Source organism: Pelophylax lessonae (genome assembly GCF_965119305.1).
Source record: "Pelophylax lessonae genome assembly, chromosome: 10".
NCBI lineage: Eukaryota > Metazoa > Chordata > Amphibia > Anura > Ranidae > Pelophylax > Pelophylax lessonae.
Genome location: NC_138777.1, coordinates 229564500 through 229588962, shown reverse-complemented (window position 1 = coordinate 229588962; position 24463 = coordinate 229564500). Strand labels below are relative to the sequence as shown.

The following is a 24463-nucleotide window of genomic DNA, read 5'->3' as shown; positions in this document are numbered from 1 at the left end:
TGCCAACTAAGAGAGGAAAGTTTCCCTCTATGATCTATATTTCCAAAGCTGTCCACCAAGAAGAGAAAGCTTCCCTTTATGACCCATGTTTCCAAATTTGCCCACCAAGAGGGGAAAGTTTCCCTCCATGACCCACTCTTCTAGAGTTACCCACCAAAAAGGGAAAGTTTCCCCGCTATAACCCACTCTTCTAGAACTGCCCACCAAGAGGGGAAGATTCCCACTATGACCAATGCTTCCAGAGCTGCCGACCAAGATAACAAATCTTCCCTTTATGACCCATATTTCCAGAGCTACTAATCAAGAAGAGAAAGCTTCCATTTATGACCCTATCTTCTAGAGTTGCCCACCAAGAGGGAAAAGTTTCCCTCTATGACCCACTCTTCTGGAGTTGCCAACTAAGAGAGGAAAGTTTCCCTCTATGATCTATATTTCCAAAGCTATCCACCAAGAAGAGAAAGCTTCCCTTTATGACCCATGTTTCCAAATTTGCCCACCAAGAGGGGAAAGTTTCCCTCCATGACCCACTCTTCTAGAGTTACCCACCAAAAAGGGAAAGTTTCCCCTCTATAACCCACTCTTCTAGAACTGCCCACCAAGAGGGGAAGATTCCCACTATGACCAATGCTTCCAGAGCTGCCGACCAAGATAACAAATCTTCCCTTTATGACCCATATTTCCAGAGCTACTAATCAAGAAGAGAAAGCTTCCATTTATGACCCTATCTTCTAGAGTTGCCCACCAAGAGGGAAAAGTTTCCCTCTATGACCCACTCTTCTGGAGTTGCCAACTAAGAGAGGAAAGTTTCCATCTATGATCTATATTTCCAAAGCTATCCACCAAGAAGAGAAAGCTTCCCTTTATGACCCATGTTTCCAAATTTGCCCACCAAGAGGGGAAAGTTTCCCTCCATGACCCACTCTTCTAGAGTTACCCACCAAAAAGGGAAAGTTTCCCCGCTATAACCCACTCTTCTAGAACTGCCCACCAAGAGGGGAAGATTCCCACTATGACCAATGCTTCCAGAGCTGCCGACCAAGATAACAAATCTTCCCTTTATGACCCATATTTCCAGAGCTACTAATCAAGAAGAGAAAGCTTCCATTTATGACCCTATCTTCTAGAGTTGCCCACCAAGAGGGAAAAGTTTCCCTCTATGACCCACTCTTCTGGAGTTGCCAACTAAGAGAGGAAAGTTTCCCTCTATGATCTATATTTCCAAAGCTATCCACCAAGAAGAGAAAGCTTCCCTTTATGACCCATGTTTCCAAATTTGCCCACCAAGAGGGGAAAGTTTCCCTCCATGACCCACTCTTCTAGAGTTACCCACCAAAAAGGGAAAGTTTCCCCGCTATAACCCACTCTTCTAGAACTGCCCACCAAGAGGGGAAGATTCCCACTATGACCAATGCTTCCAGAGCTGCCGACCAAGATAACAAATCTTCCCTTTATGACCCATATTTCCAGAGCTACTAATCAAGAAGAGAAAGCTTCCATTTATGACCCTATCTTCTAGAGTTGCCCACCAAGAGGGAAAAGTTTCCCTCTATGACCCACTCTTCTGGAGTTGCCAACTAAGAGAGGAAAGTTTCCCTCTATGATCTATATTTCCAAAGCTATCCACCAAGAAGAGAAAGCTTCCCTTTATGACCCATGTTTCCAAATTTGCCCACCAAGAGGGGAAAGTTTCCCTCCATGACCCACTCTTCTAGAGTTACCCACCAAAAAGGGAAAGTTTCCCCGCTATAACCCACTCTTCTAGAACTGCCCACCAAGAGGGGAAGATTCCCACTATGACCCATGTTTCCAGAGCTGCCCACCAAGAGGGAAAAGTTTCTTACTATGACCCACTCTTCTAGAGCCGCCCATCAAGAGGAGAAAGATTCCCACTATAACCCACTCTTCTAGAGCAGCCCACGAAGAGGAGAAAGATTCCTACTATGACCTATGTTTCCAGAGACGCCCAACAAGAGGGGAAAGTTCCCCTCTATGACCTGCTCTTCTAGAGCCACCAACCAAGAGGGGTAAGTTTCCACCTATACCCATTACTCCCAGAGCCGCCCACCAAGAGGGGAACATTTCCCTCTTTTACCTGTATTTCCAGAGCTGTCCACCAAGAGGGGAAAGCTTCCCTTTATGACCCGCTCTTCTAGAGCTGCCCACCAAAAGGATAAAGATTCCTACGATAACCCATGCTTCCTGAGCTGCCCACCAAAGGGGGAAGATTTCCCTCTATTACCCACTCTTCTGGAGGGGTCCACCAAGAGTGGAAACATTCCTTTTATAACCTACTTTTCTAGAGCTGCCCACCAAGAGGGGAAAGTTTCCTTCTATGATCTCCTGTGCTTCTAGAGCTGCCCATATTCTTCTATATAGCCACAATGCATTTAAAACCTTTTTTGTGCACCAAATGCATTTACAAACCCAGATGTCATCATCATCATAAATATTATCACTGTGCTGTCCATAGCCTGTGCAAGCGCCGAGCTGTGGAACGGGGAGGGGCCATCAGGCTCCACCCACTACAGGCTGTATGTACAAAAATGACAAAAGTGGGCTGGGACAAGACCAGTCCCCCTGCACAAGGAGAGAGAGCAGCAGTGAGAGGTCTTTATTACAGGAAGTCTCACACTGGATTACTGCACAGATCTGGAAGGAAGACACAAAGCTCACCGAGATTCAAGTAAAAATACACCTGACGAATGGAATATAATATTTGCTTATTCCCGAGAATGAAAACCTGGCTGCAAAAAAAAAGATAAAAAAAAGAAATAAAATTATTTAAATATACCTAAAAGAAAATTGTGATTTGTATTTCAAGTGTTCTGGACACATCCATGATAGCAGAACATGACTATTAAATATGGTGACATAAGTAGTATTCCATTTCCTCTTCCCCTGACGCACAGCCATTCTTGTGCTCCTTTGTTCTCTTATCCTCTCCCATGATGCTCTGCTCTTGCAATAATCAACCATTCTAGAAGTGAAGGTTGGGAAGTCAGCAGCTCTCCAAGGATTTGTTTCCATGATCTGCTGTAAACACATGTCCCCTAGGTCTATATGCCGACGTGACATTAAGACTGATGTCAGATGGGCCAGACGGGTGATCTCGCCGCTGACGAATAGCTGAAATCACCAGCAGCATGATAGTCTGGATCGGCTCCCTCTGTAGCCTAGGCAGTGAGACGATGATTCCCATCAGCAGCGATTAAGATTCAGCATTTCTCAAGCCAACAACTGAATGTCATCTCGCTGCGTCTGTCTAGAGCAGACTTTCTCAACCTTTTTACCCTAGAGGAACCCTTGCAATAATATTCAGGGCTTAGGGAACCCCTGCTAAGGTTAGCCCATTGGTGATCATATTCAGGTCTCAGGGAACCCCTGCTAAGATTAGTCCATTGGTGGTCATATTTAAGTCTCAGGGAACCCCTGCTAAGATTAGTCCATTGGTGGTCATATTCAAGTCTCAGGGAACCCCTGCTAAGATTAGTCCATTGGTGGTCATATTTACCTCTCAGGGAACCCCTGCTAAGATTAGTCCATTGGTGGTCATATTTACCTCTCAGGGAACCCCTGCTAAGATTGGCCTATTGGTGGTCATATTCCATTCTCAAGGAACACCTGCTAAGATTAGTCTATTGGTGGTGGTCACATTCAGGTCTCAGGGAACCCCTGCTAAGGTTAGCCTTTGGTGGTCATATTCAGGTACCTGCTAAGATAAGTCCATTGGTGATCATATTCAAGTCTGAGGGAACCCCCACTAAGGTTAGTCTATTGGTGGTCATGTTCAGGTCTCGGGGAACCCCTGCTAAGGTTAGTCTATTGGTGGTCATATTTGGGTCTCACGGAAACCCTTCTAAGATAAATCCATTGGTAGTCAAATTCAGGTCTCAGGGAACCACTGCTAAGATTGGTACATTGGTGGTCATATTTACGTCTCAGGGAACCCCTGCTAAGATTGGCCTATTGGTGGTCATATTCCATTCTCAAGGAACACCTGCTAAGATTAGTCTATTGGTGGTGGTCCCATTCAGGTCTCAGGGAACCCCTGCTAAGGTTAGTCCTTTGGTGGTCATATTCAGGTACCTGCTAAGATAAGTCCATTGGTGATCATATTCAAGTCTGAGGGAACCCCCGCTAAGGTTAGTCTATTGGTGGTCATATTCAGGTCTCGGGGAACCCCTGCTAAGGTTAGTCTATTGGTGGTCATATTCAGGTCTCGGGGTACCCCTGCTAAGGTTAGTCTATTGGTGGTCATATTTGGGTCTCAAGGAAACCCTGCTAAGATAAATCCATTGGTAGTCAAATTCAGGTCTCAGGGAAACCTTGCTAAGGTTAGTCCATTGGTGGCCATATTCCGGTCTCACGGAACCCCTGCTAAGATTAGTCCCTTGGTGGTCATATTCAGATCTCAGGGAACCCCTGCTAAGGTTATTCCATTCAGGTTCCTGCTACAACCACTTTAGTTCTGGTTCACACATATGCGATGCGGGAACCCTGCAAATCCACTGCGGATTCCCGCATTGCACTCGACTCGCAGGCAGTTCACACAGCCATATGCGAATCGCTGGGGATGTCAATACAAAGTTAATGACACCCCCAGATCAGTTCGCAAATTGCAGGGCGAACTGTCAGTTCGGGTATGAATCAGATCGCATAAGTGTGAACACCCATGCAATCTGATTCTGGTGCGGACCCAAAAAAGGGTCCTGTGCAACTTTGGTCTGAATGCGATGCAAATTCAGCCATACAATCTGTTTGGCTGAATTTGCATCGCACAGACATTGCATGTGATTTGCAGAGCAGTGCGCTCCGAATCACATGTGATGTCTGACATCGCTGATGTGTGAACCAGCACTGAAGTCTAATGCCCAGTACACACGATCCGAAAATCAGACGACTCTCCATCCGTTTTTGTTTGGTTGCTAGGAACTCTCAATTATATTCGCAAATGGGAGAGGTTACTTACGATACGAATTTTCTCGGACGATGATTCAAAAGCTTCCGGTATGCGTAACCACGCTGTAGCGTGTGAGGGGAAATGATGTCTACTGCTCATGCGCTGTCTACTGCTCACCATTTTTTTCGGACGAACAGCATACTGATAATACGATTATCGTACGATGTGTTATAATACGATCAAAATTTTTAGGCTTGCACGACCGGATAATATCGGGCGAACTGTCGTGATCGCCTCTCGTAAGCTGTGTACTAACGATCAGATTATCGTCCGATGATTTCAAAGCCGCAGATCACTGCGATTTGGACCTCTGATTTCTTTGCGGCTTGTGATTTTATTTTTACAGACGTCAATGCAAGTTGCAATGAAATTGCAGAAAAGCAGTGCAGGAACTTTTTCCAAAGCTGCTGCAACTTGAGTCACAACAATTTAGTTGCCAGCCATTGAGGGGGGGACCTTGTCATGCGATTTTGAACTGTCAAATCGCATTGGTGTGATTGAGGGCTATATGAGCTTTATCATCTATTTTGAGAAGCAGAAATAAATGAAACAATGTAAAATGTTACAATGTATTTCAGATTGTTTTACATACAATGTATAAAGTTACAATTTATTTCAGACTGATTCACATACAATATATAAAGTTACAATGTATTTCAGACTGATTCACATACAATGTATAAAGTTACAATGTATTTCAGATGTATTCACATATAATATATATATAGTTATAATGTATTTCAGGTTGCTTGCATCTCCCTCCTCTACACACAGCCAGGGATCTCCAGGATGAAGTTTATGGTCAGATCACTCTGGAGGGATCCCTGCCCAGAGGATAGCTGTCATCAAACTCCTCCCTGGGCGGGGCCAAGAAACCTCACCCAGCCACACCCCCCATCTACTGGCTGTATACAGCATACAGGGAGGACTGTCATCATCCAGAGAGGACTGCACAGGACAAGGACATGGCTGGTGAGTCCCTGATTGTGTGTCGCCCTTGTCCTTCTCTAGTAGGACTTTATAGACAGAACTTTGCACAAAGGCTTGCAATCTATACATATAGCTTTCATCTTGCACAGCACACATTGCAGCCAGTGGGTGTAGAGAGTGATGTTGCACTGAGCAGATCTTTGTATATTCAGTATATTAAATTCTCTCTACTTCTTGCAATGGAGAGATCACATATCTATAACAGCAATGAATCCCCCCCCTTCCCCATGGCTGTGTGCAGACCGAACCATTTCTGTGGTATGATGGGGGTGGGGTGTACACACAGCTGTACCTAATAAAGCCTTACTATTCCTATGTGCCGTAACTTTTGGCAACCAATCAGAATCTGATTTGTACTGGTTTGATTTTAGCAGAGTAATTTACGATTGCTTGCTGTGGTTTACTGAACTTACCTGCTGTTCATATTGAATGCGGCTTTGAAATCGTGTGACTTCGCCTGAAATTGCGTGATTTCAAAACCGCATGTCAGTGTGACTTCGGGTGCGACTTTGAAGACATTGGGGCGGCTTCATTCACAGATGTCTTTGCAAGTCGCACCCGAAATCGGCAAAATTAGTGCAGGAACTTTTCCAAATCAAAGTGATGTTCGGACGAGAACAACTTATTGCGCAGGTGCCATGCATTCCAACATGGCTGCCATGCGTTCCAATAGGTTTCCTAATGTGACAGAACACGAAGCAGAGGCGGACATCTTCTTATACCCACGCAAGTCTTGAATTTTAAATTTATTTTAGCTGTAAATTCACTTTATAGAGTGAATCACAGTATTGCATTTCTATTATTATTGTATTCTAGTAAATGTAGTGAGAAACCTGCAGGTAGAAGGTGGCGACGGCCATCTTGGTACACCCCGCACTGCTCAGCAACAAACTGATTATATAGTGAAATAGACTATTTAACTCGGTTGCGGTGAAATAGTCTATTTCAGTATATAAGGTGAGTTCACTGCTAAAATAAATGTACAAAATAACCTGCGATTGGTTGATTGCTAAAATACAATGAGCAACTGCTGATCACCCAATAGGGGAATAAACTGAAACAAATTATTTTTATAAAAACAGCGCTTGCTAGAAAAATAAGTTAGGCTCCTTTCACACGGGCGGTGTGCCCGGCGGGGTCCGTTCTGCTCAGCGGGGGATTGATCCTACGATCCCCGCTGAGCAGGCGGATGACGGCTCCGTCTCCACTTTGTGTGCGGAGACAGAGCTGTCAGATCCCCGCTCTCCTCTATGGGGAGATCGGATGAGAACGGTCCGCCTGTCTGTTCTCATCCGATCCGATCCTCCAGATGGATGGAAAATAGGGTTTCCATCCGTCTGGATTTCACGGACAGGATCGGAAGCGGATAGCAGCGGGTGTCAGTGGAAATGTCACCGCTGACACCCGCTGCCCCATAGGGGTGCATGGAGCATCCGATCAGATCCACCTGAAAAACTGACAGGTGAATCGCCCGCGTGAAAGGGGCCTAACAAGTAAAGTGTTTCACGTGCTTAAAAAAACGTGCTAAACGAAAAGTATATCAGCATTTAAAAATAAGGTGCTGAAATTTTATATAATAAATAAGTCAATGAATGGATGTGCAATGTCCTCAAGAGAATAAATAATTAAATTCATAAATAAGTGCATACAATGATAAAGTTTAATTCATAAATAAGTGCATACAATAATAAAATTCATAAGATGTTCAGAAAAACTGTGTACAGGCATACCCCATTTTAAGTACACTCATTTTACGTACACTCGCGAGTACGGACACAGCCTGGTCAGCTTGGCATGGCATTACTCCCAGTTTTTAACATTGGCGTCTATGGGAAATCTTGGTCAGCTTGACACGGCACTACTCCCAAACCATAAGTGACAGGGATACCAAACTTAGGGAGCAATGTGAGGGGACCCAGGACTACAACTTATCCTATTTGTGGCTAGCCAGCTTGCCTAGGAAATGAAAAAAGGTATTGTTTCACTTTAAGTACATTTTCGTTTTACATACATGCTCTGGTCCCATTGTGTACTTAAAAGCGGGGTATGCCTGTAAAGGTGCTCAAGTGCCTTATTTTCTTAGTGCTGGAAGGTGCTCATCCCTGTCAAGGTGTCACTCTTTCCTTTTGCACCCCCACTCACCAGAAATGGAGACCCCCCTCTGGGCCAAATGCAGCCTTATGGGCCATACACACTATACAATTTTTACTTAAGATTTTTTCCTTCAGACTTTCCAAAACCAGATAATATGAGGTCAGACCTAAACCCTTTCAATTTGTATGCAGTCTGGCCGGCCCTTGCACTACATAGAAAAGGTAAATCTAAAGGAAATCTGACAACAAAAGTTGGATAGTGTGTATCCAGCTTTAGTGTGAAGTTTTAAATGCTGATCTCTATATTTCATTTAGCACGTTTTTTTTAAGAACATGAAACACTTTACATGTTAGTTTTCTAGCAAGCGCTGTTTTTATAAAAAATAATTTTTCTGTTACTGCTAAAATAAATGTAAAATTCAAGACCTGCGTGGGTTCAAGAAGATGTCCGCCTCTGCTTTGTGTTCTGTTATATTAGGAAACCTATTGGAACGCATAGCGGCCATGTTGGAAAGGCATGGGGCATGCGCAGTAAGTTGTCCTCGTCGCGGTTGCAGAATCTGATCGGTAGCGCTATTCACCGGTATCACCTCAATTTGAACACGGCCATTGCTGACAATAGGGTGCAACTTGTCATGCGGTTTGACCACTCAAGTTCCTCCACCCCAAAATCGCTCATCCATGTCTTTATGGTTTTGTGCACTGGTCCAAATTATTTGGTGGAGGGGGGGATTATGGTGTGGGGGTGTTTTCAGGGGTTGGGCTTGGCCCCTTAGTTCCAGTGACGGGAACTCTTAAGGCGTCAGCATACCAAGACATTTTGGACAATTTCATGCTCCCAACTTTGTGGGAGGAGTTTGGGGATGGCCCCTCCCTGTTCCAACATGACTGCGCACCAGTGCACAAAGCAAGGTCCATAAAGACATGGATGAGCGAGTTTGGGGTGGAGGAACTTGACTGGTCTCAGTCCTGACCTCAACCCGATAGAACACCTTTGGGATGAATTAGAGCGGAGAATGCAAGCCAGGCCTTCTCATCCAACATCAGTACCTGACCTCACAAATGCACTTCTGGAAGAATACTCAAACATTCCCATAGACACTCCTAAACCTTGTGGACAGCCTTCCCAGAGTTGAAGCTGTTATAGCTGCAAAGGGTGGGCCAACTATTGAGCCTTATGGACTAATGCCCCGTACACACGTGCAGATCGTTGGCCGAACGATCGGCCGTCTTTTGTCCCCGGGCTGTCGTGTCTGTTGAAAAGTGCAAAAGACTGCACAAGAATTTTGTCCGCCGACTACAGCCGACTGCAGAAGTGATGTCATGTGATGGTTAACTTTCCCTGTGTTTTTTCTTTTCTGAGCATGCCCAGTCTTGCAAATCAGCGGTCTGTCGGCCGAAATCTGTACTGACTGGCGAACAATCGGCCGTTCTGGTGTCGGCATACAAAAATTTTAATGCTTGCACGACAGATTCTGTTCGGCCGAAAGTGCGCTGTCAGCTGTCGGAAGCATCATACTAACAAGCCGAAAATCGGCCGATCAGTCGTCGGCCGACAATCTGCACGTGTGTACGGGCCTTAAGACTGGGATGCCATTAAAGTTCATGTGTGTGTAAAGGCAGGCGTCCCAATACTTTTGACAATATAGTGTATGTACTTATTTTGATTCAACGGTTGCAGTTCTCCTCTTTGTTTACATTCACCTCCCTGGCTACATCTGTGCATTAGCGCCCTCTAGAGTTAGCTAGGATCAGAGGTGGTCCTATAGGGGTCTTTGGAGCTAAGGGCCAGCACACTCCTTGACGCAGGATGGGGGTGGCCACCCTACTTGAACCACCAGCTATTTTTTGTAGATGCTTTTTCCCAAAACATTTGATTAAACTCCAAATGCTCCAGTGATTGTAGATCTGCTCCTCCTATACACAGTACAGTGGGAAGGTGACCCCGGTGTTTGATCAGTTTGCTGGCAGTCATGTTATTCCACTGACTGACCTGGAATGTACAGCCAGTAAAATCAGAAATGCTTGTGTGCACGCTCAGGAGGTCTTGGGTCCATTCGACCAGAAAACTAGCATTTTCAGAAGGAGGGGGTTAGCAGTGGCTGCCCCATTTTTTTTTTTTTTTTTTGCGCTGAGGACAGAAAACCCTTTTAAAGACGCAGTGCGTTAGTTTGACTCACAAACCGTACGTGTTCAACTGCTACATACACCGAGCCAAAATCCCGGCCACACCTCATCACATGTACATCAAAAACTTTTGTTCTGCATTCAACAAATAAAAGCTTTGAACTGGGAGGACCTCAAAGTACAAACAGTCTCTGTGTCATTGGGAGAATGCAGAGAAGTAGACATCACAGTGCATGGAAGTTCAGACATCCAAACCATTCCCCATAGATGGGAAGATAAAAGGAGACCTCGGCTCCAATCTATAGAATATAGGCAGATCTGAGGCTCGTTAGCTGTCATAGATCATTGTACATTCTGACATCTAGACACATGACATGTCCGAGTCTGTTTGAGGGCTTGTTCACACACGTGGCTATTATTGCCACCCCTTTGAAAAGCCCATGCATGGTGGATCGCTTTTCAGAGGGAGATGTGTCGCTGTCTCATTGCATGCAGTTGCCCAATTCACTTGAATGGGTTGCGTTTGGTGGCCGCGCCAAAAGCAACATGCCGGTTAATTTATGCCATGGCCGCAGTAGGTTAAGGTTGGCAGTTGGGGATCGTTTTTTATCTTATAAATAGCTGTACTGTTTCATGGGGTCATGGGGCAGTTTTTTATTACTCTGTCTTTATAGCACAAGGTACCAACAGCATCTGGAATGTGTGGGCACCTAGGGAGGACTGCGCCGAGGTTCAAGGAGGAATTTGAAACCCCCCCCCCAGGCCTGTGCAAATCATACAGGCTGGGCTGGTAGCCCTGGGTGGAGATTTTCTCTCATTCAGACCTTTTAATCACTTGACCTTGAGAAGATTTATCCCCCTTCATGACCAGACCATTTTTTGCGATACAGCACTGTGTTACTTTAACTGACAATTGTGAGGTCGTGTGACGCTGTACCCAAATATAGAGCTTTCTTTTGGTGGTATTTGATCACCTGTGCGTCTTTTTTATTTTTTTGCGCTATATATATATATATACAGTGGGTACGGAAAGTATTCAGACCCCCTTACATTTTTCACTCTTTGTTATATTGCAGCCATTTGCTAAAATCATTTAGGTTCATTCTTCTTCCTCATGAATGTACACATAGCACCCCATACTGACAGAAAAACACAGAATTGTTGACATTGTTGCAGATTTATTAAAAAAGAAAAACTGAAATATCACATGGTCCTAAGTATTCAGACCCTTTGCTGTGACACTCATATATTTAACTCAGGTGCTTTGCATTTCTTCTGATCATCCTTGAGATGGTTCTACACCTTCATTTGAGTCCAGCTGTGTTTGATTATACTGATTGGACTTGATTAGGAAAGCCACACACCTGTCTATATAAGACCTTCCAGATCACAATGCATGTCAGAGCAAATGAGAATCATGAGGTCAAAGGAGCTGCCTGAAGAGCTCAGAGACAGAATTGTGGCAAGGCACAGATCTGGCCAAGGTTACAAAAAGATTTCTGCTGCACTTAAGGTTCCTAAGAGCACAGTGGCCTCCATAATCCTCAAATGGAAGACGTTTGGGACGACCAGAACCCTTCCTAGAGCTGGCCGTCCGGCCAAACTGAGCTATCGGGGGAGAAGAGCCTTGGTGAGAGAGGTAAAGAAGAACCCAAAGATCACTGTGGCTGAGCTCCAGAGATGCAGTCAGAAGATGGGAGAAAGTTGTAGAAAGTCAACCATCACTGCAGCCCTCCACCAGTCGGGGCTTTATGGCAGAGTGGCCCGACGGAAGCCTCTCCTCAGTGTAAGACACATGAAAGCCCGCATGGAGTTTGCTAAAAAACACCTGAAGGACTCCAAGATGGTGAGAAATAAGATTCTCTGGTCTGATGAGACCAAAATAGAACTTTTTGGCCTTAATTCTAAGCGGTATGTGTGGAGAAAACCAGGCACTGCTCATCACCTGTCCAATACAGTCCCAACAGTGAAGCATGGTGGAGGCAGCATCATGCTGTGGGGGTGTTTTTCAGCTGCAGGGACAGGACGACTGCTTGCAATCGAGGGAAAGATGAATGCGGCCAAGTACAGGGATATCCTGGACAAAAACCTTCTCCAGAGTGCTCTGGACCTCAGACTGGGCCGAAAGTTTACCTTCCAACAAGACAATGACCCTAAGCACACAGCTAAAATAACGAAGGAGTGGCTTCACAACAACTCCGTGACTGTTCTTGAATGGCCCAGCCAGAGCCCTGACTTAAACCCAATTGAGCATCTCTGGAGAGACCTAAAAATGGCTGTCCACCAACGTTTACCATCCAACCTGACAGAACTGGAGAGGATCTGCAAGGAGGAATGGCAGAGGATCCCCAAATCCAGGTGTGAAAGACTTGTTGCATCTTTCCCAAAAAGACTCCTGGCTGTATTAGATCAAAAGGGGGCTTCTACTAAATACTGAGCAAAGGGTCTGAATACTTAGGACCATGTGATATTTCAGTTTTTCTTTTTTAATAAATCTGCAACAATGTCAACAATTCTGTGTTTTTCTGTCAGTATGGGGTGCTATGTGTACATTCATGAGGAAGAAGAATGAACTTGAATGATTTTAGCAAATGGCTGCAATATAACAAAGAGTGAAAAATTTAAGGGGGTCTGAATACTTTCCGTACCCACTGTGTGTGTGTGTGTGCGTGTATGTGTATATATATATATATATATATATATATATATATATATATATATATATATATATATATATATATATATATAATGCACTGCTCAAAAAAATTAAAGGAACACTTTGAAAACGCATTAGATCTGAATGCGGGAAAAATCTCATGCTGGATATCTATACTGGAATGGACTGGGTAATAATGTGTTAGGATCTATACTGGTGTGGACTGGGTAATGTGTTAGGATCTATACTGGTATGGACTGGGTAATGTGTTCGGATCTGTGTTAGGACACTGTGACTGGACTACTGCTGCTTTATACGACAATAGACTTAGTTTCTCATATGGGGCACAATTGTCTCTATCATACACCTATGGGGATAGGAGCGTTATAGTGGTATTAACCCCAAAAGCAAACCTTTATTATATTACAGCTTACCAGGTACCAGTTCTGAGACTGCATTTTTTTTTCTTTTTTTTTAACTTTCTTTCCTGTAATTTTACCTGGTGTTCCAGCCAGTAAATCTGTTGTTTTTCAAAAGAACAAGCTGCCCTGCAGATGTATCAGTTACAGTATTGAGGCAAACCATTCAACACTGACAGGAGTGCTTACAATGATCAGTTATATTTTTTTCATGTAACACCTTTATCCCAAAAGGAATAAAAAATGCTGTAACTGCTTATAAAGTGGGATCTTCAGTAGTGTATCTAAATCTGCTAGTACAAGATTGACAAAGCTGCTGTCCAAAGGTACCCCATGTGCTCCTTCATCCAGAGTGGGGGCACTCTAATACAGGAGGGGTGTTACTGGCCAGATCACCAGGTGAATACAGAGGGGGGAAAAAAGCCTAAAAAAAAAAAAAATAACTCAGCCCCCACATCTAATGATTGGTAAGTTTGAATATATTACATTTTTGGTTTTGGGTTCAATTATTTTTTATTGGTATTTCTGTAAACATATTACAAAAAAGGCGATTAAGACCTGAAATAGTCAAAAAATGCAGCACAAAAACCTTCTCCGCTGGCGAATGGGCATGTGCGCACCCCCACGATCGTTTCCGCGAACCAACGTATGGGTACGTTGTTTTATCTGCAAGTGGTTAAATACCACCAAAAAAAAGCTCCTATTGTGGGGAAAAAAGGACATCAGTTTTATTTGGGTAGTGTTGAATCGCACAAAAATGGCCTGCTCATGGAGGGGGGGGGGGGGGTTAAAACCTTTCGGAGGTCAAGTGATTTATCTAGTTTTATATGTATGTTTGTGTTGGACGTTGGCGCACTCGGCCGTACTCCTGGAAGAGAGTGAATAGAGCCCTCCTTATATTCTCATTCATTCCATTCTGGCACACGGTCAGGAACCTCGGCACGTGATTTGGGCTGAAAACAAATTGGAGTTTTGCTTAATCATGGTGAGAGCAGAGGATTGCCGGGCTCCTTTGTTTGTACTTGCCTTATACTTGTTCTCCTGACATCATCTTCACCACATTCCCTAAAAGGGGGAGGACGCTTTCCTATGATGGGAAGAAGAGAAGTTTGCTTCACTGGCCGTCCGCCATGGCAGCTTGTGGGCTGCCCCGTTGCTTGGTAGGACATTTGGGTGCCAGGCAGTTTGCAAAATGGAACCGAGGCTGAGATGCCACACCCGGGCTAAAGCTGAACTCCAGGAACTGCACTTTGGAAAATGTTCTGAATTAGAATAGGTTTAAGTCCAACAAGGGGCATGATGCCACCTCCTGGACTTAACTCTTTATTTCACAATTGACCTTTTTACAGAGTGGCAGGGGCTAGCCAGTGATGGTGAACCTTGGCACCCCAGATGTTTTGGAACTACATTTCCCATGATGCTAATGCACTCTGCATTGTAGTTCCAAAACATCTGGGGTGCCAAGGTTCGCCATCACTGGGCTAGGCTATAACTATTCCTCCAGCACTTCGAAGGTATACCTTTAGGTCTCAGCTCTGTGCAGCTGCTGTGCCCACCCCTCGCCAATCACAGAGCACTTTGTGTTTTTTTTTTTTTATATGAACCCATTTTCAAAACACAAAGGCTCCTGTGAATGGACAGTAGAGTTGGGGTGAACAATTCGAGCCGAGCAAAAGTTCAGGCCCAAACATCGCCTGTTCGCACGTCCGGCAAACACTTCAATTTGCAGGTCGCTTGGCAGGATGTTTGCCCAGTGCATTCTAAGCCCTGATTGAGCAAAGCTTTGCCCAAACAGGGCTCCTTAAATAGCTGGTTGTTAAGGAGTAGGCTGGCTGCTGCGTCCTTAACTGAGGAGTCAGCTGTCAACAGGCTTCCAAAAAAAACATTGGCGGCAATAAAAAAAAAGTGAAAAAAAAAAAACCGCGTGCCCCCCCCCCCCCCAATCCATACTTTGGGTCTGGTATGGATTTTAAGGGGAACCCCAAGTCTAAATAAAAAATAAAAGCATACCCTTATTCGAGCATGCAGCCTGGCAGGATAGGAAAGGACGGGGGGGAATGAGCCAGCGCCCCCTCTCCTGAACCATACCAGGTTGCATGCCCTCAACATGGGGGGTGCTTTGGGGCCCCCCTGCCCCAAAGCACCTTGTCCACATGTTGATGGGGACAAGGGCCTCTTCCAGACAAACCTGGGCAGTGGTTGTGGAGGTCTGCGGGCAGGGGGCTTATGGGAAAATCTGGAAGCCCCCTTCTAACAAGGGTGGCCCGCAGATCCTGCCCCCCCCCCCATGTGAATGCGTATGATGTACCCCTACCCATTCACCTAAAAAAAAAAGTGTCAAAAGTAAAGACCGTAGGCAGTCTTTTTGACTATTCCTTTATTAAAAAAAATAAAAAAAACAATGTCCCCCAATGGAAAGTCCGCCCTGCCTTCGGCGAATAATGTGCACACTGCCCGCAGTGCCTCCTGGGATATATGTCACATATCCCAGGAGGCATAGGCTTTCATTGAAGCACAGGAGGAGGGGGCGTGCCGATCGGCGCGACATCCAGAGGCCCGCCCGCTGAAACCAGAAGAGCCAGCGGGCCTCTCAATGACATCAGATCGAACATGGTGGCACGGGATAGAGCTGTGGCCGGGCATGAGATCTCAGCGAGTCAATGCTGGATCCACTTGATGGGTGAGTATCTGAAATGTGCAGATACCACCATGAGGTAATTGGGTTATCTGCACTTACTGTCTGTGTAATCTAGCGGTCTTTGCCCCTGGTCAGAAAATATCACCTCACTTTCTGTCCTTATGACAATTGGATTTTGAAAATTTTGGGTTGTTGTGGAAACAAGGATTGGTGATAATTTAAGTGGAGACATCTTTTTCCCATGATAATTCTTACAGGAGTGAATTTCCCTTCTTAGGGATAGATTTCCTCTCACTTCCTGTTCTCCCTCCATTTGTACGTATGAGTCGTTTGTAAGTCGGATGTTTGTAACTCGGGGACTGCCTTTATGTCTGCACATTTCTGATTGGCTGAATTCCTGGAGTTCAGCTTTAACCATCCAGATGTACAGTATCTCACAAGTGAGTACACCCCTCCACATTTTCGTAAATATTTTATTCTATCTTTTCATGTGACAACACTGAAGAAATGACACTTTGCTACAATGTAAAGTAGTGAGTGTACAGCTTGTATAAGTGTCGGTTCACACCAGGGCGACACGACTTCGGGCGAGTTATGCCATCGCCCGTGCACCGCCACTTCGGTGCGGCTTGCAACGACTTCACATAATGTAAGTCAATGCAAGTCGCTTCGATGTCGCCCCGAAGTAGTGCAGGAACCTTTTTCTAAGTCGGAGCGACTTGAGTCGCTCCTATTAGAACGGTTCCAATTGCACAGCACTTGTCGCCTGACAAGTCGGAACAGTGTGAAGTGGCACTAACAGTGTAAATCAACACACAGCCATTAATGTCTAAACCGCTGGCAACAAAAGTGAGAACACCCCTAAATGAAAATGTCCAAATTGGGCCCAATTAGCCTATTTCCCTCCCCGGTGTCATGTGACTCATTAGTGTTACAAGGTCTCAGGTGTGACTGGGGAGCAGGTGTGGTAAATTTGGTGTCATAGCTCTCACTCTCTCATACTGGTCACTAGAAGTTCATCATGGCAAAGAACTCTCTGAGGATCTGAAAAAAAGAATTGTTGCTCTACATAAAGATGGCCTAGGCTATAAGAAGATTGCCAAGACCCTGAAACTGAGCTGCAGCACGGTGGTCAAGACCATACAGCAGTTTACCAGGACAGGTTCCACTCAGAACAGGCCTCACCATGGTCAACCAAAGAAGTTGAGTGCACGTGCTGAGCATCATATCCAGAGGTTGTCTTTGAGAAACAGATATATGAGTGCTGCTGCAGAGGTTGAAGGGGTGGGGGGTCAACCTGTCAGTGCTCAGACCATACGCCGCACACTGCATCAAATTGGTCTGCATGGCTGTTGTCCCAGAAGGAAGCCTCTTTTAAAGATGATGCACAAGAAAGCCCGCAGTTTCCTGAAGACAAGCAGACTAAGGACATGGATTACTGGAACCATCTCCTGTGGTCTGATGAGACCAAGATAAACTTATTTGGTTCAGATGGTGTCAAGCGTGTGTCGCAGCAACCAGGTGAGGAGTACAAAGACAAGTGTGTCTTGCCTACGGTCAAGCATGGTGGTGGGAGAGTCATGGTCTGGGGCTGCATGAGTGCTGCCGGCACTGGGGAGCTACAGTTCATTGAGGGAACCATGAATGCTGTGACACACTGAAGAAGAGCATGATCCCCTCCCTTCAGAGACTGGGCCGCAGGGCAGTATTCCAACAGAACGACCCCAAACACACCTCCAAGATGACCACTGCCTTGCTAAAGAACCTGAGGGTAAAGGTGATGGACTGGCCAAGCATGTCTCCAGACCTAAACCCTATTGAGCATCTGTGGGGCATCCTCAAACGGAAGGTGGAGGAGCGCAAGATCTCTAACATCCCCCAGCTCTGTGATGTCATCATGGAGGAGTGGAAGAGGACTCCAGTGGTAACCTGTGAAGCTCTGGTGAACTCCATGCCCAAGAGGGTTAAGGCAGTTCTGGAAAATAATGGTGGCCACACAAAATATTTACACTTTGGGCCCAATTTGGACATTGTCACTTAGGGGTGTACTCACTTTTGTTGTCAGCGGTTTAGACATTAATGGCTGTGTGTTGAGTTATTTTGAGGGGACAGCAAATTTACACTGTTATACAAGCTGTACACTCACTACTTTACATTGTAGCAAAGTGTCATTTCTTCAGTGTTGTCACATGAAAAGATAGAATAAAATATTTACAAAAATGTGAGGGGTGTACTCACTTTTGTGAGATACTGAATATCCATTTCAACATAGAATCAAGTAAAAACATCCAAAGAGCCAACTTGTTTTGGGGGGTCAGAGACTGTCCCTTCATCAGGGCTTAAAGAAGGGAAAAGAAAGCATGTTGATCAGATCAAATGCTTCATATCTTGCATTTCTAATTCTGTTCAGTAAACTTTCTTTACCCATTTTAAAGCCCTGATGAAGGGCCCTCGGAACGTGTTGGCTCTGTGATGATAAAGTCTTTTTATTTCATCCTATTTTGACGCATCCAGATATATAGATTTGTTCCAATCTGAGATTCATTAAGTTGCATACTAAGGATACTGAGGAAATACTTTGGTGTGGAGTGAATCCAGAATCCAAATACTACAACTCAGATCCCAAATCTGGTCCGAAGATTCTCCAGCGCTGTGCAAGATCATCTTCTAGTGAGATACGGGAATCCTCTGTTATCCCAGGACCTTGTCTGAAGGCCACGACATCACCCATGGCATCACCCTCGCCAAGGTGCCGTGGGTGGAAGTCAGGGTAAGATGGGTACCGGTATATATTTTTATCTTTTCTTGTGTATACAATGTGTCATTTTTTTGTGTTTAAAGCAGCCTTGAAATGAAACGATTAAATATGAAATCCATAAATTGGTATAACACTACAGCATGGGATATACTGAAGTCACTTGTAAACTTCAATGGTCCGATAATCCAATCAGATCTCCGCAGGAATTTCAGAATCTTCCTTTCAGGCTTGTTTGGGTTATTACCATCATGATAGGAATGTCTGAACTTTCTCAGGCAGCAAATCATAAGACTGAAGGTCACATGGCGCCTTATTGGTGGCTTAGGAGGGATTTAGACAGGTCATGTGACAGACGCCAGGGTAAATATTTAGCTGAAAACCCTTTAGATGAGAGTATTGGAAAATGGACCATCACTGGCGTAGGGACTCGTGCCGTGCTGTGTTTTCACAGATGCAACATAAAATCGTTTTTGGTCAATTTTATTTTTTTATTTTAAAGTTAATATTTTTTTTTTGTATTCATTTTTTTTTAATGTTGTATCTAAAATCTTTATGTTGCGCAAAAAAAAAAAAAAAAATGATTATATACAAAAGGGTGTGTACATGACACTGTATAATACACTTTCTAATAAGAAAGTCCAGCACTATTTTGATGCTTTTTACCGGTCTAATAATCCACTGGTTAAAAGAGAATACCTATGTGTTAACACCAATGATGGGGCACCATTCCTCCCATTTCCTCCCATGGACACCAATGATGGGGCACCGTTCCTCCCATTTCCTCCCATGGACACCAATGATGGGGCACCGTTCCTCCAATGGACACCAATGATGGGGCACTGTTCCTCCCATTTCCTCCCATGGACACCAATGATGGGGCACCGTTCCTCCCACGGACACCAATGATGGGGAACCGTTCCTCCCACGGACACCAATGATGGGGCACCGTTCCTCCCACGGACACCAATGATGGGGCACCGTTCCTCCCACGGACACCAATGATGGGGCACCGTTCCTCCTACCGACACCAATGATGGGGCACCGTTCCTCCCACCGACACCAATGATGGGGCACCGTTCCTCCCACCGACACCAATGATGGGGCACCGTTCCTCCCACCGACACCAATGATGGGGCACCGTTCCTCCCACCGACACCAATGATGGGGCACCGTTCCTCCCACCGACACCAATGACGAGGTACTATTCCTCCCTCCAACACCAATGACGAGGTACTATTCCTCCTCCTACTGACCACAGGTGCTATGCAACTGAATACCACATAAGGCATTGTTTACTCTCACTGATGCCAGGCCTGGCCCACTGGCCACAGTCCGCCCCCCCCCCCCCCCCCAAAAAAAAAACAGTATACTGGCCCTTTGTTTGGAAAGTTTGGAGACCCCTATTTTTTAATATAACTTTTTTTACAATACTTACTTTCTTACAATAATTTATTATTATTATTATTATTATTTTACAAATTGTTTTAGGAGCTTTGGTGAAATATCAGGGATCTAAACAGACCCCTGATCTCTTACTTTTGAGACCGAGAAAAGGGCTGAGGACAGAGATTCCCCAATTTCTTTCTCTGCAGCCAGGTGGAATTTGCACAGCACAGTGTGGTTAGGGTGTGCCCAGGCACACCTGGCTTACCCCTGTGGTGTACTTTCTGAAAAAGCACTATGCTCTGTATTATTTAAATATATAAAAAAAAGTGGCCAGCCAAAAAACTTCGATTGAGACAATTACTTCATTATTAGCACACTTGCCTCCCCAAAACAAGTAGCTTGTAAGTAGCTTTTGGGGTTCTACCTTTTAAGCGTATCTATGGTCAAAATGTAAAATCAAAAATTCAAATTTAAAGCCTGAACATTTGATGGAAATCTGGTCAGCTTGGCATTCCAAAGCCATTCTGGGACCACAAAGGCGTGATTCTAAGTCACAGCTTGGAGACATGCCCTATCAAATGTATATTGTTTGAGCGCCGTTTCTCCCTTTTGTTCAAATGTATTTGTTTGCCAACCATTGAGTCCTCAGGACAGGGGAGTTGGGCTGGGCTTTTTATTGAAATTATAACTGTACATGGAGGGACTATTTAATCCCACAAAATAAACACTCTCGTAACTTAACCACTTCTGGACCAGAAGGTTTTCCCCCTTAATGACCAGGTCATTTTCTGCAATTTGGCGCTGCGTTACTTTAACTGGCATTTGTGCAATCGTGCGCTGATGTACCCAAATAGAATTCATGTCCTTTTTTCCCACAAATAAAAAATCTTTTGGTGGTATTTGATCACCTGTGCGATTTTTAATTTTTCGCGCTATAAACCAAAAAAGAGCAACAATTATGAAAAAAAAAAACTATTTTTTCACTTTCTGCTATATAACATTCCCAATAAAAGAAGTTAAAAAAATCTAATTTTTTCACCATTTTAGGCCAATTTGTATTCTGCTACATATTTTTGGTTAAACCCCCCCCCCCCCCCCCCCAACAAGCGTAAGTTATCGAATCTAAAAACTAGGGGAAAGATTTATGTCATTGTTGTTTATTTATGTAGCACTCTTCCCTTGGGAGCTGCTGGTTACAGATTCCCCTGGGTTACCCATAGCAACAACACCACGGTTTAGCATTTTCAAAGTGCTCGGCTCAGTCAAGAAACAGTCCAGGGGTTTTGTTTTTTTGTAGTTTTTTATTTGAGAACTTGGATAGGAGAAGGCATGAGTGGGATACTCCAGCTTGAATAAACGATTGCACAACTTGCTGGGACGTCTAGAGATAACTGAGTGCGGCAAGGCCGCTGCTTCACCTTGTCACTAGCAGTGAAGAAAGAATTAAATGGACTTGTATTGCTCTGTGAATCGCTCTTCAGGGCCCAACTAGGCACCCCCTTTATCCCTATTCTTCAGGGTTCTACACAGCACCCCCTTTACTGTAATTCTCTCAGTGTGAGCTAGCTCCTTGATCCCCTGACTTCACTGGAGTGGTCCCCTTCCTGGGCCGACCCTTTAGCAGGTCTCCTGGTACTCCTGGACACTGTTTTTTTCCTGAGAGACTCTGCCAGCAACTCCACCGTCAGCTACACTGGATCCCTTGCAGCTCAGTCCCACACCTGGTTCACTAGGCCGACCGCCTAAGACCACCTTCCTCATACACAGCAGGTAATAATGTAATGTAATAAGACACTGGCAGGGAAGGGTATAACCCAGGGGCGATCAAAGGGTTAAATGTGAACCTAGGGGGTGCTTTCTAACTGTGAGGGGGATGGACTTATGGAATCAACACAGGGACCTGTTTTCCTAAATAGAAGAAACACAGGAGCACTTATTGATTCCTGAGAGAACAACGGTCTGCCGTGTTCACGACAGCAGACCGATGTTCTCTCTTCACCGGGAGCGATCGCGGGTGCCTGGTGGCAATCGTGGCCACCAGCCCTGTGAATCCGCTTCCCTGCTGGCGATTGGGGCCCCCCCCCCCCCCCAGGATTGCCCTGCGAACCCTCGTACAGGTATGACAATTCACAGGAACCTGCCGCCATATGTCGCCGGTGGCTCGTCGACAAGTGGTTATTCATTTTACCTATAAGTGGTCATAATGTTATGGCTGATGGGTGTACACCCCACTTCTTCTTCCAGCACACACGTGATTGCAGATTTCAGCTGGCGCACTGTAAAGATCTGACAGTTTCTCAGTCATATTAGAGCAATAGCCTGTTACAGGTAGGGACCCCGGGCCCCTTGGTTGTGTAGCAAAAAGTTTTTAGCTTCCAGTTCACATTCCTCCTGTAGTTATTGATCCCAGTACCACCTCTTCAGGCACTGCCAACCACCTGGCTGCAGCTGCCCCATTCACTAGCCCCCCCCCCCAGGCTAACTTCTCCCTACAATCCTCCCATACTGATACTTACCAGCCCACCCGGCTGACTCTCGGGAGATCTCCCGGACTGACCTGCTGACCTTCTCCCGCTGTCCTCTCCTTGCTCCAGTGCATCCAGGAAGGATTTCCTCCATGTGTTTTGGGGGATCTTTCAAACACCCGAACCCCAGGCCTGAAGTCACCCCCCCTCCCAAACTAGGGGGCATCCTGATGGGCCTCCTCAGCACTTCTTCTCCATCTTCCACCTGATTGCCCCTCCCTGGCATGGCCTGGCATCTGCCCCCAGCCAGCCCATTTGCTGGGGATTGGCTGAGGCCCTCAATAATATGCATGACAGCCCCTCCTAGGTTCCACCCACTATGTCTATAACATTCTCCAATGTTCCAGAGAACAGGGGGAGGCACCAGAAGAGCTGTCAGGATGAGTCATCCAGCCTCCCCGAGTCACTGACCCCTGACCCAGATTCACAACCCAGGCCTGGCTCTTAGCCAAGCCAATTTACCTACACCTGAGTTCAGCAACACGTCAAGTGGGAAGCCAACTGGTAGATCATGATCAGGGCAGTGCTGAGCCGTCCTGCCCCCCCCCCCCCCCCAGTCTCCACCACTCTACTTTTACTGGCAGAGCGAAGTGAGAGGCTGTGCTAGTGTTGGATAAAGGGCAAAAGCATCGCAGCTGCTTTAGGCCCCTTTCGCACTTGTGCGACCTGGCGACAATTTTGCTGCAATTTTTGACTGGTCTTGAAGCAATGTCTGTGTAATCTTGAGGTCTATGGACCTCAAGATGCATCAAAGTCAGATCAAAGTATGACAGAGACTTTTAAGTCGCTGCGACTTGAGGTCGGAAAGATATGAATGGTACTCATTGGAAATCATGAGGTATGACTTGTCATGCGACTTTGCAGTCCCAAGTCGCAGGACAAGTCGCAAAAGTGTCAAAGGGCCCTTAGTTAGATTTGCAAATTAACCAGCAGGTAATTGGTTGCTAGTGCGGTCCTCGCAACCAATCACCTGCTTGTTAACATGAAAAATTAATTCTGGCAGCTCCCCCTCCTGCTCCCGCCCAGCCTCTCACTTCGCTCTGATGTACAGCCGTTGTAAGGTAAGAGAGGGCTGTGTGTTGTGAACACAGAGGAAACAGGACACTATTGGGGGGGGGGGGGGTTCAGAGGACACTGGTATGGGGGGGTAAGAGGACACCACTGTGAGGGGGGGTTGCAGAGGACACTGCTATGTAGGGGCATGTCGGAACAGAGGACACTACTGTGGGGGGTAAGAGGGTTGAAGACAACACTGCTATGGGGGGCAGAGTGCACTACAGTGGGGGTGGGGGGCAGAAGGCGCTACTGTGTGGGGAAGGCAGAGAGCCAGAGAAAACTACAGTGGGGGGCATAATATATTACTGGGGGGGGGGGGGATGATGTGAAAAGAGCATATCTTACTTGCAGGGCTTGGAGAAGAGGGCAGAGGGATAACCTCCTCATTTTCCTTCTGCTCCTTCATTGTTCAATCAGCAGGTTGAAGGTGTGCTTTTGACAAAGGCATGCTACTGTGGCTGTATTGGGAATTGGGCTGTTCTTTCTGGAAGGGGTGCCTGGATTGTGAGATTATTTGAACAAAACTACAAATCATTTGGCATGCCAAACAGTTCCCGTGTATATATACAGTATTTCAGCCGTAGTAATGATCAAATATATAACCTTATGTAAGCACATGACCTCCTAATATACAATACAGAGATGAATTATCCTGCGTCTCTGCGATCTGATCCCCCGTGGAAAGTGCTGTATAAACAGTAACATATGCTATTCCTTCCATTGGGCTTACATCCTCACCAGGACATACAGCTGTATATAGGAGTGCATTAGTGTGATCTGTATTTCCTCCTGGGAGGAAATCTCCCCGCAGCCCTAATGACTTGTAAACAAGAACGCACTTAGCAGTCTCTTGCT

At 45.5% G+C, this 24463-nt stretch overlaps 1 protein-coding gene across 1 annotated transcript in view; it reads left to right on the top strand.

Moving 5' to 3' along the window:
* The first annotated feature begins 5751 nt into the window (after nt 1–5751).
* Nucleotides 5752–24463, top strand: part of NQO1 (NAD(P)H quinone dehydrogenase 1) — a 54051-nt gene continuing 35339 nt past the window's right edge. The window contains exon 1 of the mRNA XM_082270045.1: nt 5752–5932. Coding sequence (XP_082126171.1) covers nt 5926–5932 — 7 coding nt within the window. The 5' untranslated portion in view covers nt 5752–5925. The remainder of the gene's footprint in view (nt 5933–24463) is intronic.